Below are 16,685 nucleotides of genomic sequence, written 5' to 3' on the forward strand. Positions count from 1 at the left end.
AAAAAATTAAAAAAAAAAAAAAAAAAAGGAAACTGCTATGCTTGAAGCTTACACTGAAAGCTAAACTCTCCAGCCCTTGACTATTTGCAGCCCCAAACGGCCAAAGGAACATATTGGAACAAAGTCTGTGTGAACAGCGAGAGGCAACTCGTGTGTACCATTAGCAAAATAACCTGGGGGGGGGGGGGCGGGGGGAGCATTTTATATTCCTCAGTATCCAGTGGTGAGAGTTTACAAGTCTTGCGTTGCTTCCTATTGTACATGGCTCCATAGTGATGCCCAAAGTAGCGAAATATAGGCACACAGTTTACATTTGGTTATCTTGTACTTCACAGAGTAACAGCAGTTCTAGAATTATCATACAGAGTTGTATTTCGTGCTGCTAACAGCATCCCTCTGGTTACTAACACAGTGTTGGTTGACAGACATGGGCCTAGGGCTCGCACAGAAGGGATCCGGGGCGCATCCAGATAGGAGTATGAAAAGCGCTGGTGAAGCTGTTACTGGAAAACCACTTGCCGCGACCAGAGAGACTTGGCCACAGGCAGTCAGAGAACAGCAAACACAGAACGGAGTGCCAGGATGGGGTTTACAACCCCCCCCCAAAAAAAAATTGTTTACGACTTTACTACAGGAATCTTTTATCTGTTCAAAGCAGCACAAAACCACCGCATGCCACAGAGAGGAAGCTCATGTTTGGACCTATCAGGAGCCATTTACCAAGCGCTCTCATCTCCGGTACCTCTTGGTTGACCTTCAAACATTGACAGCAGCCCTTGGATTTTTTAAGTCTCGAGTCAGCAAAAGATACTTAGATCAGAGGGTTGTTTGTTTTTTTTTAATTTGGGCATTTTAAAGTTTAATAATTAAGCAAGGTTGACTATTGTATGTGAGAATAACTCCTAAAAGGATATGAAACATTTCCCAACTACAACACCATACATTGTTATCAGAATGCCATATCATGTTATCAACGTCTAATATGGCTTTTTTTTTGGGGGGGGGGGGAATCAGGTTCGTTGATAAGATCAACTACTTTCTCATTTTAACAGCCTATTTTCCTTCTGCTAAAAGGGGTCTCTCTAGAATGTCTAGAATGCTTTAAAATCATTAACTGGCAGTCACGATTTAAGTTTGTAAACACGGGTTCTGGGTTTGAGTGAAATTTAAGAAGCATGTATGCCAGGCCAGTTCCACACGTGAAAAAGTGGGACTTTACGGGACACGGGTGACTGTGGTGTGGTAATCGTCTGACAGTCCCTTACGTATTAGCACGAATCCTAAATCACTGACATTAAAAAAAGTCCACGATCACCCGTTGGGCGAGGCATTTTTACTATGAAGCCTTGTTAAAATTTCTCTCTAGGAGCACCCGGGTGGCTCAGTCAGTCAGGCATCCCACTTCGGCCCAGGTCATGATCTCGCGCTCACGGGCTTGAGCCCCACATCGGGCTCTGGAACCCGCTTCAGATTCTGTCTCTGTCTCTCTCTGCCCCTCCCCTCCTTGCGCTCGGTCTCCGAAATATAAACATTGTAAAAAACCTTAAAAGAGAAGTTTCTTTCTAGACATTTCTCGTTGTTTAAAACCAAAAATAGCAACAGAAAATTGACCTTTTCAGGAAGACACCACCAGATGGTAGCATTGGATCAATGCTGTCCGTCGGAAGAAACTCCCGGTGTGTTTTAGCAGATGCCTCTTTGCTATGAGTTCCTCTGGACGTTACGTCAAACCAGTATAATGTGACAAACCAGGATGACGTAGTAACCACACTGGAAACTTCTACCTCATCTGCTTTTAGAACTCCGAAAACATGCCCCAGGCTCCCTGGTAGCTAATAAAACCAGCAAATCTAAGTGAAGCAAATATTTTATTTAAATCAGATGTCAAATCACAGTTTATCCAAAGGAACTTAATGCAACGTTGTCCTTAAAAGAGTGGGCACAGATATGGCACAGACACAATCCAGTACCTAGCAAAATACCATCTGTAAAGAACCTTACTTCATGCTGTGTGTGCATGTGGTCCAGCGTATAAGAGTAGAATAGAAAACTTAAAATAGTCGATTACTTTTTGATAAGATGAAAAACACTTCACTACTTTGCCTCGGGATTCAAGCGCACTCATCTGTCCAAACGGCCACAACAATTCAGAGAAAAGGCTTAAAGTTAACCCGCTACTGAAAAAAACTCCCTTCCAACCCCCACTGGGCTAGAAAGAAAAATTTCACAGTAACAATGGAACCTTCTGTGTTCCCCCCCCCAAAAAGCTTTTTATTTTTAGCACACTGTGCAGAACAGGAAAGTGAGCGATTTCAGAGCGGCCTGAAACACGGACCCGACCCTCAGTGGGTTTTGAAGTACGAACCGTAGCTTCTGATCAGGAATGTTGTTTCTAAGGAAGCTGTTGTCACAGGTTACAGCTGAGGCTTAGAGCTTCCACCACATCCTGCGTGATACAAAAGGAATGCACCGTATTGTACATTTCCTTAATCGTTAAGGAAAAAATTTACAATAGATACAGGAGGGTTACTTAAAACATACATATAAATACACAGGGAATGATACTCCAGTTTGAGAAGCAGAACTAGGTGCGGCCAACTCCAGTTCCGAGTGGAGAATTGGGGACCTTAAATCAGAAACATTACATGGTATCGGCGGCGGGGAAGAGGGGTGGCCCTGCAGAGGACACGGTAAATGGCTGTAGCCCCCGATTGCTGCCTCAGGGTTGTCAGGGTGCTCCAGAGAGGAGGTCAGTCGATGGGCCTGTTCTTCGGTTCGGAGTCTGAAATACTGGTCGTGAGTCTTTGTCAGCAGCGTTCATCTCCTCCTACTGCCTGTCTTCACATTCTGGTGTTGCAAACACACGGGGCAGAACTGTGGGAGGAAGGAAGAATCAAAAGTGAGTCAAGTCTCCTCTCCTCCCCCGTTCATTTCCCGAGCCGCGGAAGCCCCAACTCGCCGGAGTCCAGCCCCTGAGAAAGCGAGTGGGTTGGGGGCCCACGGCAGGTCGGGCTGGGTCACCAAAAACTGGCGGCTGTGGCTCCAGCATTCAGGCGCATCACACGCACTGGGGATTTTTTAAATGCTTGGCTACTACCACCGGTGGCCAAAAATGTTTTGTTTTTTTTCCAGAGAGCTACAAACTACAATTTCAAGCTGTAGGATGAAAACTTACTTTGGGCTTCTAGTTTTGAGGAAAAATTCAATGAACTGGTAAGTATGGTGCTGTGAGCGCAACGTATCTCTTATGCCTTTGAGCCAAACACGCAAATGCACACTTGTGCGCGCACACGTGCCCCGTTTATTTTCTCGGAAAGCAGTCACATGGGGGTAAAACGAAGTCACTGTTTTCATGACACCAGTAAGACTGAACGGGTTGTCAGTGAGGGGGAAAAGGAAGGGAAGCTAGGTCTCCTGATCTACTTGACTGCTTTTTCCCCAACTGAAGGTTCTGCATAAAGTCGTTATTATTTAAACTCCTGCTTCCCTTATAGATTTGCCATCAAGTGGCATGAAAGAGGAAAAAGTGTTTTGGAAGGAAAGGAAGCTCGCTTACGTGATGTTTTAGGATCCTGTGGGTTCTGATTTTGCTGGTTCTTCCTCTTGCTTCTGCGTCTCTCCCGGTGTCTGGGTTTCGATCTCTTCTTCTGACTCACCGTGGGCTTTTCCTTCCTGAAATTCTACTTCCTGGCCACCTTCCTCCTCTTTCAGCGCTGGCCCATCTGTGTCCAGGGACTCTTTGGTTAAGCCTCCTGAGGCCTCAGAATCTTCCAGGGCTGAGTGGTGGCTCTCAGGGTCATCAACGGCATCATCCTTTTCATCTTCCTGGGATTCAGACAGTGACTTCTCTATCCTTTCGCCTAACTCGGCGCGATCGCCATCTTCTGGAATAGACTTTGTTCCAGTTGTTTCTTTCTTTTCCTCCGACGGGAGAACTGCCTCTTCGAGCTGCTGGTCGGTTACACCGGAACCTTCTACCTCCGCGGCTGGAATCCCTTCGGAAGCTTCGCTCACAGCTTTGGAAACGTCAGAGTGGGTTTGTTCCACGGTGGTTAGCGTGGATTCTTCTTCGGCTGCAACGGTGTGTGTTTCATCCTGTGCAGAGGCCTGAAGTTCCCTTTCTTTCTCCTCCATTTGCGGTCTAGCCTCCTGGGTGTCAGCTTGTATAGGTTGAGCCTGTGTCTGCAAATCAACGGCTGTTTCTTCAGTACTTACTAACCGGTCAACAACGGTCTGGATCACATTTTGTACAAGCTTACTGCTCTCAGTCTCAAGTTTCAAAATCTCGTTTTCAGCCTTTAAATCTTCCTTGCTAGTTTCACTTACTTGGGCTTCCTGGCAACCAGCCGGCTCGTCCTCTTCATCTGAGGCCCGTTTCTGCGGTGTGGTTTTGTCTGCTTCCAGGTCAGCACTGATGCCTCCCTCAGGCGTGGCCGATACGGCCTCCGGTACGGATTCCGGCCGAGACTCCGTCCCTGCGGGCACCTCGTCTTCCCCTGGCTGAGCAGTGAAGTCCTCATCTTTTGCAGAGGGTTTTTCTTCTGGTGTTAAATGTGCATCTGCAGATTCCAGGGTTTCAGGTGTTTCTAAAATCTTGACGGTTTCTCCCAAGACCTTCTCCTCCACTGCTGCAGCCGTTAGAGGTAATGACGGCTCAGAGCTTTGAGCTGGAGTTTCTGTGTATACCGCGTCCTCCTGAGCCAGCCCAGGAGAACTTTCTTCCAAACTGGTCACCTCCTTTTCCCCGTCGAGGACGGCCACACTAATCGTCTGCACCAGCTGCTTACTAAGCTCTTCAGAAACGGTCACGGCTGGTTTTTGCTCAAGTTCCTCTTCACTCGCTGGGGTTGGCTTTGCTTCCGCTTTCTCCCTTTCTACTTCAACTACCAGCTCTTCCTCCACTTGGGTTGGAGGAGATGGCGTGTGGCTCTGGAGTTCGGTATCCTCATTCTTCTGAAATTCAGGTTCTTCGGTGACTTCATCTTCAAGGGCAACCTCCATGGTCTCTTTCTCACCGACTGTTGTTTCAGTGTCTGTAGACACCTCAGGGCCTTCAACAAGCGGTGTGTCTTTGGCTTCCCGGTCAGTAGACTGGCCGTCCTCTTCCGTCACTTCAGTCTTTGAAAGAACGGGCACAGTTTCCACTGCTACCTCTTCATCTGTATGTTCCCGGACCTCTTCCATTTTTGAATGTCCTGTATCTTCTTCCTGGGATTGAAGACTAGAAGGTGCTGGAGGCATCTGTTCTGGTGCAGGAACGGCCTCTGCTTCTGTGATCTGTGACTGTACCCCAGAGGCGACCTCGGGATCTTCGTGGATGTCTGTCATCTTCTCTTGCTGTGTTACATTTAGAGCCTCAACATCTGCTACTGGGGTGCTTCCGTTGGTCTCGCTGTCGGTAAGGGTTTCAGCTGAATCGGGAGCAACAGCCTGTTCTAGAATAAATTCTGATTTTACCCCAACCAAGGTTTCAGCTGGACAAGTGGTTCTAAGCTCACTAGGCTCTACACTGTCTGCGACTTGAGGAACTTGTTCCAAGCTTTCGGGGGTGGCCTGTACAACCACCTCCTCCCGTGTCAAGGTCTCAGTCTCAGTTTCTTCTATGTGTACTTCCGTCACTACGTCCGTCTCTTTCTTCAGATCCGGCTCTTGAGAACCCTCTTCCGCGTCTACCTTCTCTGGAATTTCGGCCCCTACTTCCTGCACTGTCTGCATCGTGTCTTCTGGCCCTCTGGTGTCGGGCAACTGTGATTCCTCCCTAACTTTTTCTGCGACTGCCTGCAGGACCTCTTGAGTTCGCCTCTCTTGGTCTTCTATGTCTGGCACACCGCCTTCCACCTCCTGAACTGGCGTCGCCTCCTCTGTGGTGACTGGAGAGTCAGTTAACTGAGAAACAGCTGAGACCATGTCGGTGGTCTCTTCAGCACCAGATGCTTCTGCTGCTTCTTCGGCACAAAATGCCTCTGTAGTTTCTGCAGCTGTCACAGCTTCAGAAGTCAACTCCACCTCGCTGACGACTGTGTTGTCAATGGCGTCTTGACCCTCTGGCAGAGTTTTGGCAACAACGGGGGTTTCCTCTGCAAGGACTTCCCCTTCAAATGCCTCCTCAGTTAGGGGTCTGGCTTCCTCTTCTGTTTGTTCAAGAGGTTCTGTCACTGAGGCAGATATCCAAGAGGGTGACCTTTCTTCAACACTGCTAAGAGCCCTTGCCCCGTCAACAACAGTCACAGCCACAGCATGAACCAGAGTTGTACCGAGCTCCTCTGACACAGAAACAGCTACCTTTTGCTCAGGCTTCTCCTCGCCCTTCTGGGCTTGCTGTGCTTCGGTTTTCTCCCTTTCTACTGCATCGTACTCGGACAGAGGTACCACAGCTGGGACATCAGAATCATCTTCGTTGACCTCTGTTGGCCCCGTGTCTTCAACGGTGGCTTGATCCGGTTTCCCATCTGACCTTTTCTTCCTCCGCCCGGGAATAAATTTCTTAATTGAAACCCAAGACTCTTCTTTCCCGGGGTCGACATCTGAAACTGAATGTTCTAAGCCAGGCCCAGTTACGGAGTCTTCGCTCTTCTCTTCCAGTTTTGACTTGGGTTTTTTCCTTGGAGTAACTAATCTTTTAAATGACTCCCAGGTGGAAACTCCCTCCCCCTCAGTGGGGCTCCCAGCTTGCTCGGGTGAGGAGCTTCCTGGCCCTTGATCATGTTCCTGGGAACTAGCGAGGGCAGCATCTGGTCCCGTTTCTTTGTCTTTTCCTGCATCGTCTGGCTTCTGGCCCTCTCCTCCCGCTGGTTTTGGCGCCGCTTCGTCGTCAGAAGATGATGCTTTCCTTGCCCTTTTCTTGGACGATCCCACACAAATTAAAGCTTCCCAGGAGACTGAAGTATCCACCCTGCGCTTTGGTTCTTCGGGCTTTTGCTCCTCTCCGTTGCCTTTTGCTTCCTCTTGCGTCTCGGAGGCTGCGCTCTCCGTGGAAGACAGGGTGGCGCTCTTTACTTTCTCCAATTCGTCCTCCTTATCACTCTCCGAAAGCCTTCGGACACGCTTCTTGGGCGTCACCATCTTTTTGAAAGACGCCCAGGGAGTGACCCCTTCTCGCTTCTTCTCCCCGTCCGAAACAGCGCCTTCCTCGGCGTCCCCCTCTTGCTGTGCGTCCGCGACGCCTCTCTCCAGACACGTGATCTCCTCCGGTTCCTCGGGCGACGAAGCGGAGCTCTCGCCCTTCTGTTCGTCGGTGCTGTCCGGGGACTCCGCTGCGGCTTGATGCTCCCCGGCCTCCTCGTCTCCTCCCCCTCGCTTCCCTTTCTGCTTCTTCCCGGAAAGCTTTTTCAAGCCGGTGCTGGTGAAGAGTTTCTTTAAAGGGCTGCCCTGCGCCCTCGTTCTCTCCTGCGAGGACAGCACATCCGCCTCGCTCGCGAGGCCCTCGGGGTGGGCGGGGGGCGCTTTCTCCTCGGGGCTCGGGTCGGCGGGGCGGCTGTGGTCACCGCCGGGGGCGCACGCTTCCGTGGCCTTCGCCGGCTCCGCCGCGGGCCTGGCTTTCTCAAGTTCAGCCGGGGTTTCCACAGCTGTTTCAGGTGGCGGGGGCTCCGCGGCTTCCGCTTCCTCCGCCTCGGCTTCCTGCTCCTCGGTTTTCTTCTCTGCCGTGCTGACGACGTGGACTTCTGCGACGATCTCCACCTTGTCGTCGAATATTTCCGTCGCTAGAGGGGCGGGTTTCTCTTCAGAGGCCTCCTGCCCTTGGTCGTCGGAGGGCAGCTCCACTTTTTCATATTCCGCCGACAGTCGGGCCTCGCCGGCGCTCTCGGGGGCCTCCTGTGGCTGTGGCTGTTCAGGAGGAGCCGCTTTCTCAGAGGTCTCTTCCTGTTCTTGTGTGTCTCCTTTTTCTGGCTCTTGGTCCTTTTTCTTCTCTGAAGCTTCCAGCTCATCCTCCTTAGGCTTCCTGAAACTGGTCTTTTTTCTCCAGCCGGCCCAACCTTGAGTGAAGAATTTTTTGAAGGGTGACGCTGTCTCGCTGGCCAGGGGACTCGTCGGGGAGTCTAGAGACTTGGTGGGCTCCTTTTGCTTTTCTTCTCCGTCTCTGCCTTCCTCTGCTGCTTGGCCAGACTCAGCTTGAAGCGAAATTTCCGTGGTGCTCTGCTCGTGTTTGAGGGCTTCTTCGGGTTTCTCTGTGGATTGTTTTAGCTCACTTTCTTTGGCTGTTGCTTCCCCGGTCTCCTGGCTGGGCTGCTGGTGGTCGCCAGCCCCGTCCGGGGCCCCTCCTCCTTCACCTTCGTCTTTTTTGACAGTGAGCAGTTGGACCGTGTCAGCCTTCTCGGTCTTATCCTTTTTTACAGTGAATTTAAAGCCGACAAACTTAAACACCTTCTTAAATCCAACATCGTTAGACTGGGACTCAGTAGGTTGTATTAGCTCTTCCAAATTGCTTTCTGAAGAAGGAATCTGTTCGATTATTTCAGGCACTTCCTCCTGCCCATCCTTTGTGATGTCGCCCACAACCACTGAACCAGCAGCCATCTCTTTATCTGAGTCTCTTTCGCTCACATCTTCCGACTCTCTCTGTCCAACTATTAACAGAAAAAGGAGAGCAGTGGGGGAGAAGGGAGAAAATTATTACAGTTCAACAAAACCCTACATATTTTAAAAAACATAACCCATTTATACGTTCTTTAATGTCAGGCAATTCCAGGACAGAGCTAAAGTCTTATCAGTATTTGCAAATCTCAGTACATTAGGCAAACGCTACTTCTTTCAAAGGACCTTTAAGAATTCAGGTTTAAAGAGGGGCGCCTGGGTGGCGCAGTCGGTGAAGCGTCCGACTTCAGCCAGGTCACCATCTCGCGGTCCGTGAGTTCGAGCCCCGCGTCGGGCTCTGGGCTGATGGCTCAGAGCCTGGAGCCTGTTTCCGATTCTGTGTCTCCCTCTCTCTCTGCCCCTCCCCCGTTCATGTTCTGTCTCTCTCTGTCCCAAAAAAAATAAATAAACGTTGAAAAAATAAATTAAAAAAAAAAAAAAAGAATTCAGGTTTAAAGATACTACTCTGCTCCTTCTGGTCCCCATGAAGGAAAAGTGAACACATTCAAGTACCAGCATAGTAAGTAGAAGTAGCTGCAGCATCACTAAGAGTGGGTCAGGCAGATGGCATAGGCTCTGTTGCAATGCAAAACAGAATCAATCATCACGCCCGTGATCTAGAATCCACCCCGTTTAGGTGAAATAAGCTAAAGAATAACAAAAAGTAAGAATCCAGACAAATCTAAGGAGGGACATTCTATGTGAATAACTAGCTGGTCTCTGTAACAAGTCCCAAAAAACGGAGCAGGGCTCCACAGGGAAATTCCAGGCCGGGTCAGGCAAAGTGAGGAACGGAAAGGAGGTGCTCCGTAGCACCACCCAGAAGCGTGTAGAATCGTTATGTCTACACTTGAAACTAATGTAACACTGTGTATCAACTTTACTCAAAAAAAAAATTTTTTTTTTTAAAAGCTGGCATCCAAAAGCTGAAGCATGGCAAACAACAATGACAATGATGGGTCACCAAACAAGAGTCCACGAATCAAGAGTGATACTAAAAAAGTAACTAGGGAACAGGCAGTATTTCCTTATGAGAAAGACCAATCAATAAATCTAGATTACCTTCCACTTTGATCTATAGTCATTCTCTTTAGAATTCAAAATTCTACTGCATCGGGATTCACATATTATGTATTAAGGACAAGAGTTAACAAAGATGTTTCTTTTATAGCCAGTTACATAGGCTCTTCCTAGACCAGGACAAACAGCTGTTCAGCCTTCAAGATGTGGAACGATGTGGTATTTAAAGATGGACTTATGTCATTCATCAAATACGATACACATAAGTGGATTTTCTTTTGTAGTTATTTGGGGAGAAGAAAGCCATATTGTAGTTCGGTTCACCTGTAGGGCCAGTTGCACTGGACGTTTCCAGTTGCTTAGAAAAGTAAAAATCATTTCTCGTTATGTGAAATAGAAAGTAAAATGCAGCCCTGTTTCATGGCAAGTGTGGTTACGGGAAATTTTCCTCTTTTGAAGGTGGGTGTGACTGATAAATTTGGAGCTTGTCATATCACCATGAAAATCGGCCATTCCAAAAGAAACAAACAAAAAGACAGGGGCAGGGGAAAAGTTTTCATAGAAAAGAACACAAAGCAAGGAAACTGTCAGATTCACTATAGCTTAAATGGTTATTTTATCTGGAAAAGCCTGGTTGGCTGTTTGTCATTAGATGAAGGAAACCGCTCTTTACCCATACCTTTGTAATAACTCATTCAAAGATCCAGAAATGCTAGAAACCTTTGGGCGAAAGGCTGTCAGGAAACCTACAGGTTTAGAGTATTAACACACAGATCAAAAGGGAAAAACTTCCTTTACAGTGGAGAGATCTGGCAGGTACTGCCTTAAACTTAACATCCCTGATAACAGAACAAAACTGTCAGCATGCTTTCTGATGTGAGGCACTGAGAAGGCCAATAAATCACCTACAGTATTCCTACTAAAAATGTTTAATGGAATCTGTAAGGCAACAATCAGATAAATCAATGAAGGATATTCTTTAAAGTTTTTTTTTTTAATTTTTTTTTTTAACGTTTATTTATTTTTGAGACAGAGAGAGATAGAGCATGAACGGGGGAGGGTCAGAGAGAGAGGGAGGCACAGAATCTGAAACAGGCTCCAGGCTCTGAGCAGTCAGCACAGAGCCCGACGCGGGGCTCGAACTCACATACCGCGAGATCGTGACCTGAGCCGAAGTCGGACGCTTAACCAACTGAGCCACCCAGGCGCCCCAATGAAGGATATTCTAGAAGACAACTAGCTTGGTCTGATACATCAATGTCACAAGGGACAAAAATGAAACAAAAACGCCCGTAGACTGTCCGCAAGTAACTTTCAAACAGTTTAAGGAGAGACACTGAGGGCTGGGGTGGGGGGCAGAGGAGAGAATGTGCTAAAATATCAGTAACTGGTAGATTAGGTCAAGTGTATATGGGTGTGTGTATTTGTCCACAGTTTTTAAATTTAAAAACTCATGTTTAAAAAACAAGTCAGTGTGATGTTAATAAAAGGGAGGGGTACTGAGCTAAATTAGTAAATTTAAAAAAGCATAACAGTAAGTCAGGCTGGGCATGGTCCTAGATTGGATATTAGTTAGGGCAAACTAACAAAAGGACATTTTTGGCTTTTCTTGGGAAAATGTGAGTATGATTTGGGATTAGAGGAGATGGGATTTTCACCAAAACGAAAGAGTTGAAGGTTACCACATAGTATATACAATATGATCACATTTAACCCCCACCCCCCCACACATACACACCTACCTCACATATGATCTCTGGGGGATGGAAATGTGATATATTTTAGTTTTGCTTGTATCAATTTCCCTCTAGAATATGTACTGCTTTCTCTAACAAAAAAGTCAATTAAAGTGAACACACAAAAGGTCTTAATTGTAATAATACACTTAATGCCCACAGCAGAAGATGAAGCTCAGTAATTATAAACAGTATGCATACCAACACATACAACATATCCATAAATATGTGAGATACAGATATATTTGGAAAGACAAAAACAACATGCTTCCCCAAATCCGTAACTTCACCCAGCTTATAGGATCTTTCTTTCCCACGAGAATAGTTTTGTCCTTGATGTGAACTATTACAATCTGTGTCTAGAAGTCTCCATCGCAGTACTGGGTGGGTTTTATTTTATTCTGCAGACCATAAGGAAGAGAAACTAAGGAAGCATCCTCATACTAAGCACATGGCACCGTGTCGACAGGGCCTTTGACCGTGACATCGTCGTCCCTACCTTTTTCTGTAAGAAAAAGCCAATTCACATTGATTCTACCTGACATCAGCGTCTGAGGTACCATTAAATAAATAACAAATTCAAAAAAAACAACAGAGAACTTAATATTTTAGACAGAGAAGGAGGTCTGAAGAAAACCAAGGGTCTCATCTCATTATTTTCATCTGAAGTACACTTCCTGATTTCCCTTTAAAAAAAAAAAATCACTACGAAATACACGTTTCTGAGCAACTTGAAGCTTTATAAAGAATAAAGAAATAATCAGCACCCACACTGTGGCAAACCTCCAACAGAAAGAAAAATTGAGACTGTCTAGATGTATGTCATTGGACTTCCTAGAGTATCCCCGGACACTTCTTTCGAGTCAGGAGACAGACCTCCTCCAGAAGTCCACTGGGAATGCTCTTCCCATTATTTTTTGGCACCACGTATATAATCTTTTCAAATACAAAAATGCTGTGAATTTCCACGTGTTCCCATTATAAACCTGCTTGCGGTAAAGGTTAAAGGTTTCTTTGAATTAAGTCCACTTCCATGACACGAACTGCTTTCTACAAATTTCCCCAATGATGCAAGGACACACACAAGAAAAACCTTCCACACACCCTTTTAACGCCACACAAGAGATGTGACCTTTAAAAAAAAAAAAAAGGTGTCTACTACCGCTGAAAATACGCTAGAGAAAAAAAGTTAAACCCCAACAATAAAGTCTGTTCTCGTACAATTTTACTGATAATGTCCACGAATACACATTAAAAGTTTCCTGCCCGCAACGCAGGAGAGAAAAAGAACACTCCTCACCCAACCTTTCCAAAATTTATTAGAAAACGCGGAGACGTGTTGCTAACGCGGTGTTGCTAACGCAGGTGGTGTACCTACCATCTTCCTCCCTGATTCCCCTCCATGCTCCCAAATCTGTTTCGATTTGAAACACTTTTTCTTACATTCTGGGAAGACTGGAATGTGTACGGTCAAAGCCAGAGAGACAAAGATTAACAGCTGTCAACCGGCAGAACAAAACAGCCATTGACCGTCCCGGCGCAGCCTGGCAATACGCAGTTGTTCTCTTTAGACAGAGTGATAGACGGGCTGAACACATTTTTTTAAGGATCACAAGAGATGTTTAAATCCTAACTGGTCTGCCGTGTCTTTTGACCTAAGGAATCCCAGGAGCTAATGCTGTCACAACAGCCTTCCAGACTGGGCCACTGCTGGCCCAGGAGGGGCCTTTGTGCTCTGGGTTAAGAGCCACACAGCAGAACTCAGCCCTCATTCCAGCTTCTACTTCCCTTCCGCGCCCTCCCGAACCGGGACAGACCTTCCAGGGAGGCTCTGCTTCCTAAAATACCTCTTTGATCACAAAGTGACGCTGCAACCTACCCCTAATGGCTGCTGGACTTCCGACACAATCTTCTATGCCACCCAGCCTGGCAACCAAGGGTCAATTAGTTGCAGCCACCACGACGACCAACAAAAAAAGCCAGCTCCGACCACACCTTCCACGTTACAGGTGCCTGTTCTGCCCCAAACCACGGGCGATGGCTGGGAAACGCACTGGAACCTGGATTCCATCTTTCAGCCTCCTTTCCTGTTACGCAGTCGGCTACACATTCCCCACGGTGCGGCCAAACAAGCAAGGCCCGTCTGTCCTGTGCCACATCCCCCATTCGCTCTCCTCCAAGCTGTTTCTGGCCGTTGGTAAATGCTAGTGATTTTTTGAGACCTGTATCATGTTCTCTTTATCCTCCTGTGCAAAGACCTTCCCGGGTCACCCCGGCCGGCCACCACCTCGGGCCAAGCCCGACGCCCCTCTCACGCCTGAGTCCTCGGGCTGTCCTTTCCTGGCAGGAAGCGGCGTGCGTGCGGCCTGGGTCCGGGTGGGGTCACTGCTCTGGGAGCACAGGCTTTGGGCACATGCTCCACCGCCGCTCCGGCCCGCAGCAAACGCGACACGACCCAGGAGCGGCAGGGCGGGCTTCGTATTCGAGCCGGGCCGCTGGGTCATCCGAACCCCGGGGCGTCGGCTGTACCGGGGCCGCCGGGTCCCTTCCCAACACCTCCCCGCGGGCCTCCATGCCGAGGGCTTGGTCAGAGCAAGGGAAAGGAGGCAGGCTGGAAGCCCCCACGCCGAGGGGTGGCCGGCACTCACGAAAGGTCCAGCGGGTGGCTCTCAAAGCCAACCCACCCGCCGCGTCCCCGGGCCGACAGCCACCAGGGGGCGCGCTACTCACAGCAAAGGTTACTCCACCAGAGCATCGTGTGCACCCTCCGGCGGGGGCGGCGCCACAGGGCCCGAGAAGGCCCAGGCTTCTTCCCCCGGCTGCCCCATCGCGGGACGGACACCGGTGCCGATGCCGAGGGCGCCCCCTGGGGGCCACCGCGTGCGTCACAGAGGGCACAGTCTCCTTGTGGCCCAGTGGCCGAGGGCTTTGGTTTCACGCGCCTTCAAAGAAGGGTCCCTGGGGGCCCTGTGCTTCACCTCGATGTGATCTCTTCAAACTCACGCACATTCGAGTACCAAAACTCTCGTGGCTAAATGACTGCCAAACCGCTAAACCTAAATACTGCTGGATCCCTGACCCTCCTCCTTATCTGGGCCAGAAGGCAGGTGGCCTCCAAAATCGCAACACAGGGCGATGGCTCGAGGGATAGCGGGATCTTGTGCATGAGTTTGTTCGGTTTCAAAAACTTTCAATGTCTTGAGTATTAGAACAAGAACCGGGGACGTCACGCAGGTTCCCATCGCAAAGCTCTCATTTAGAGTCACAAAGGCTTAGGGTTTGAAGGGAGAGTTCACCTTGTCCCTCCAACTGGGGAGTAAATGGGCTTCAAAAATGGTCACGTGGGAAATGCAAAATGGTACAAACACTCTGGAGGGCAGTTTGGCAGTTTCCCGCAAAACTGCACATATTCTTACCATGTCCCGTGCCCCCTGGTACTTCACCCAAATGAGCTGAAAACACGTCCACACAAAAACCTGCATATGGATGTTTATAGTTATGTTAATAGCTTTATTCGTAATTGCGTACACTTGGAAGCAACCAAGATGTTCATTATGTGAATGGATGAATAAACTATGGTGCATCCAGACAATGTAATATTATTCAGTGCTAAAAAGAAATGAGCCAGCAGAGCCATGGAAAAATACGGAGGAACCTTAAATGTGTATCACTGAATGAAAGAAGCCAATCTTTAAAGGGTATGTATTGTATGATTCCAACCATATGACATTCTGGGAAAGGCGAAACGAGCCATCCCTCGACAACATGGTTTGAATCATACAGTTCCACTTATATGTGGATTTTTTTCAATACGTACAGCACAATACTGCAAATGTATTTTCTCTTATCGTTCTTTTTTTTTTAAACATGTTTATTTTTGATGGGGGGGAGGGGCACAGAGAGAGGGAGAGAAAGAATCTCAAGCAGGCTCCATGCTGTCAGCGCAGAGCCCGAGGCAGGGCTGGAACCCACAAACCGAGATCATGACCTGAGCCGAAATCAAGAGTCACCCAGGCACCGTCCTTGCTTATGATTTTCTTAATAGCATTTTCTTTTTCTAGCTTACTGTATTACAAGAATAGAGTATATCATACACATAACATGCAAAATATATGTTAATCAACTGTTTACATTATCAGTAACACTTCCAGTGAACAGCAGGCTAATAGTAGTTTGGTTTTGAGGGGGAGTGAAAACTTGTATATGGGTTTTCAACTGGGGAGCCCTAACCCCCATGTTGTTCACGGGTCAACCATATACCATGAGGCAATACGGGTGGATACATAGGATTATCACATCATCTGTTCAAAACCCCAGAGTGAGCCCTAATATAAACTAGAGACTTTGGGGGATAATGACATGTCAATGTAGTTTCATCAACTGTAACAAATGTACCACTCTGGTGCGGGATTTGTTAGTGGAAGAGGGATTTGATAGCACATGTGAGGGGGGCAGGGAGCATATAGGAACTCTCTACCTTCTACTCGTTTTTGCTATGAACCTAAAACTGCTCTAAAAAAACACAGTCTATTTTTTTTTTAATGGTCATAGGACTTGGCCAGTGTCATATAATGGGGGTGTGGCATCTCTGGGGGACCAAAGGCTGGAGAGAAACACTTAGAGAGTCAATGCATTAAAAAGGAACAAGGAGCGCCTGGGTGGCTCAGTCGGTTAAATGTTCGACTTCGGCTCAGGTCATGATCTCGTGGTCTGTGAGTTCGAGCCCCGCGTCAGGCTCTGTGCTGACAGCTCAGAGCCTGGAGCCTGTTTCAGATTCTGTCTTCCTCTCTCTGACCCTCCCCCATTCATACTCTGTCTCTCTCTCTGTCTCAAAAATAAATAAACATTAAAAAAAAATTTTTTGGGGGGCGCCTGGGTGGCGCAGTCGGTTAAGCATCCGACTTCAGCCAGGTCACGATCTCGCGGTCCGTGAGTTCGAGCCCCGCGTCAGGCTCTGGGCTGATGGCTCAGAGCCTGGAGCCTGTTTCCGATTCTGTGTCTCCCTCTCTCTCTGCCCCTCCCCCGTTCATGCTCTGTCTCTCTCTATCCCAAAAATAAATAAACGTTGAAAAAAAAATTAAAAAAAAAAAAAAATTTTTTTTTAAAAGGAACAAAAAAAAGTTTGTCTTTTTAAAGGAAAAATTAATTTCATACACTTTCAAAGTGCTAAAATTCTTACTTTCCATAAATCATGGTAAGATTTTATAATTTGTCAATGTAACTTACGACAAGAAAAAGTATTTAGACATCTCAACTCCCACACTTGGATGGGAAAACTGCTATTATGTCTGATGAAGACAGCAATTTAAATTCTATCTATTGCAGTGTAAAAAGCAGTTTTTCATGGTTATAGTCATG

General features: G+C 47.6%; 1 protein-coding gene across 4 annotated transcripts in view; it reads right to left on the reverse strand.

Annotated features, from left to right (window-relative positions):
• Positions 1 to 1,849: 1,849 nt before the first annotated feature.
• The window catches only part of AKAP12 (A-kinase anchoring protein 12), a 105,468-nt gene continuing 90,632 nt past the window's right edge, over positions 1,850 to 16,685 (reverse strand). For 3 of the 4 annotated variants that reach the window (XM_040448887.1, XM_040448888.1, XM_040448889.1), the window contains 2 exons: positions 3,557 to 8,564; positions 1,850 to 2,874 (listed from right to left, as the gene is read on the reverse strand). In XM_040448887.1, coding sequence (XP_040304821.1) covers positions 3,565 to 8,564 — 5,000 coding nt within the window. In that variant the 3' untranslated portion in view covers positions 1,850 to 2,874; positions 3,557 to 3,564. Of the gene's footprint in view, positions 2,875 to 3,556; positions 8,565 to 14,057; positions 14,166 to 16,685 lie in introns of those variants that run through there. The other variant, XM_040448890.1, reaches the window with a different exon arrangement.

This window comes from Herpailurus yagouaroundi, unplaced genomic scaffold (genome assembly GCF_014898765.1).
Source record: "Herpailurus yagouaroundi ecotype Mexico unplaced genomic scaffold, PumYag 198, whole genome shotgun sequence".
Classification (NCBI taxonomy): Eukaryota; Metazoa; Chordata; class Mammalia; order Carnivora; family Felidae; genus Herpailurus; species Herpailurus yagouaroundi.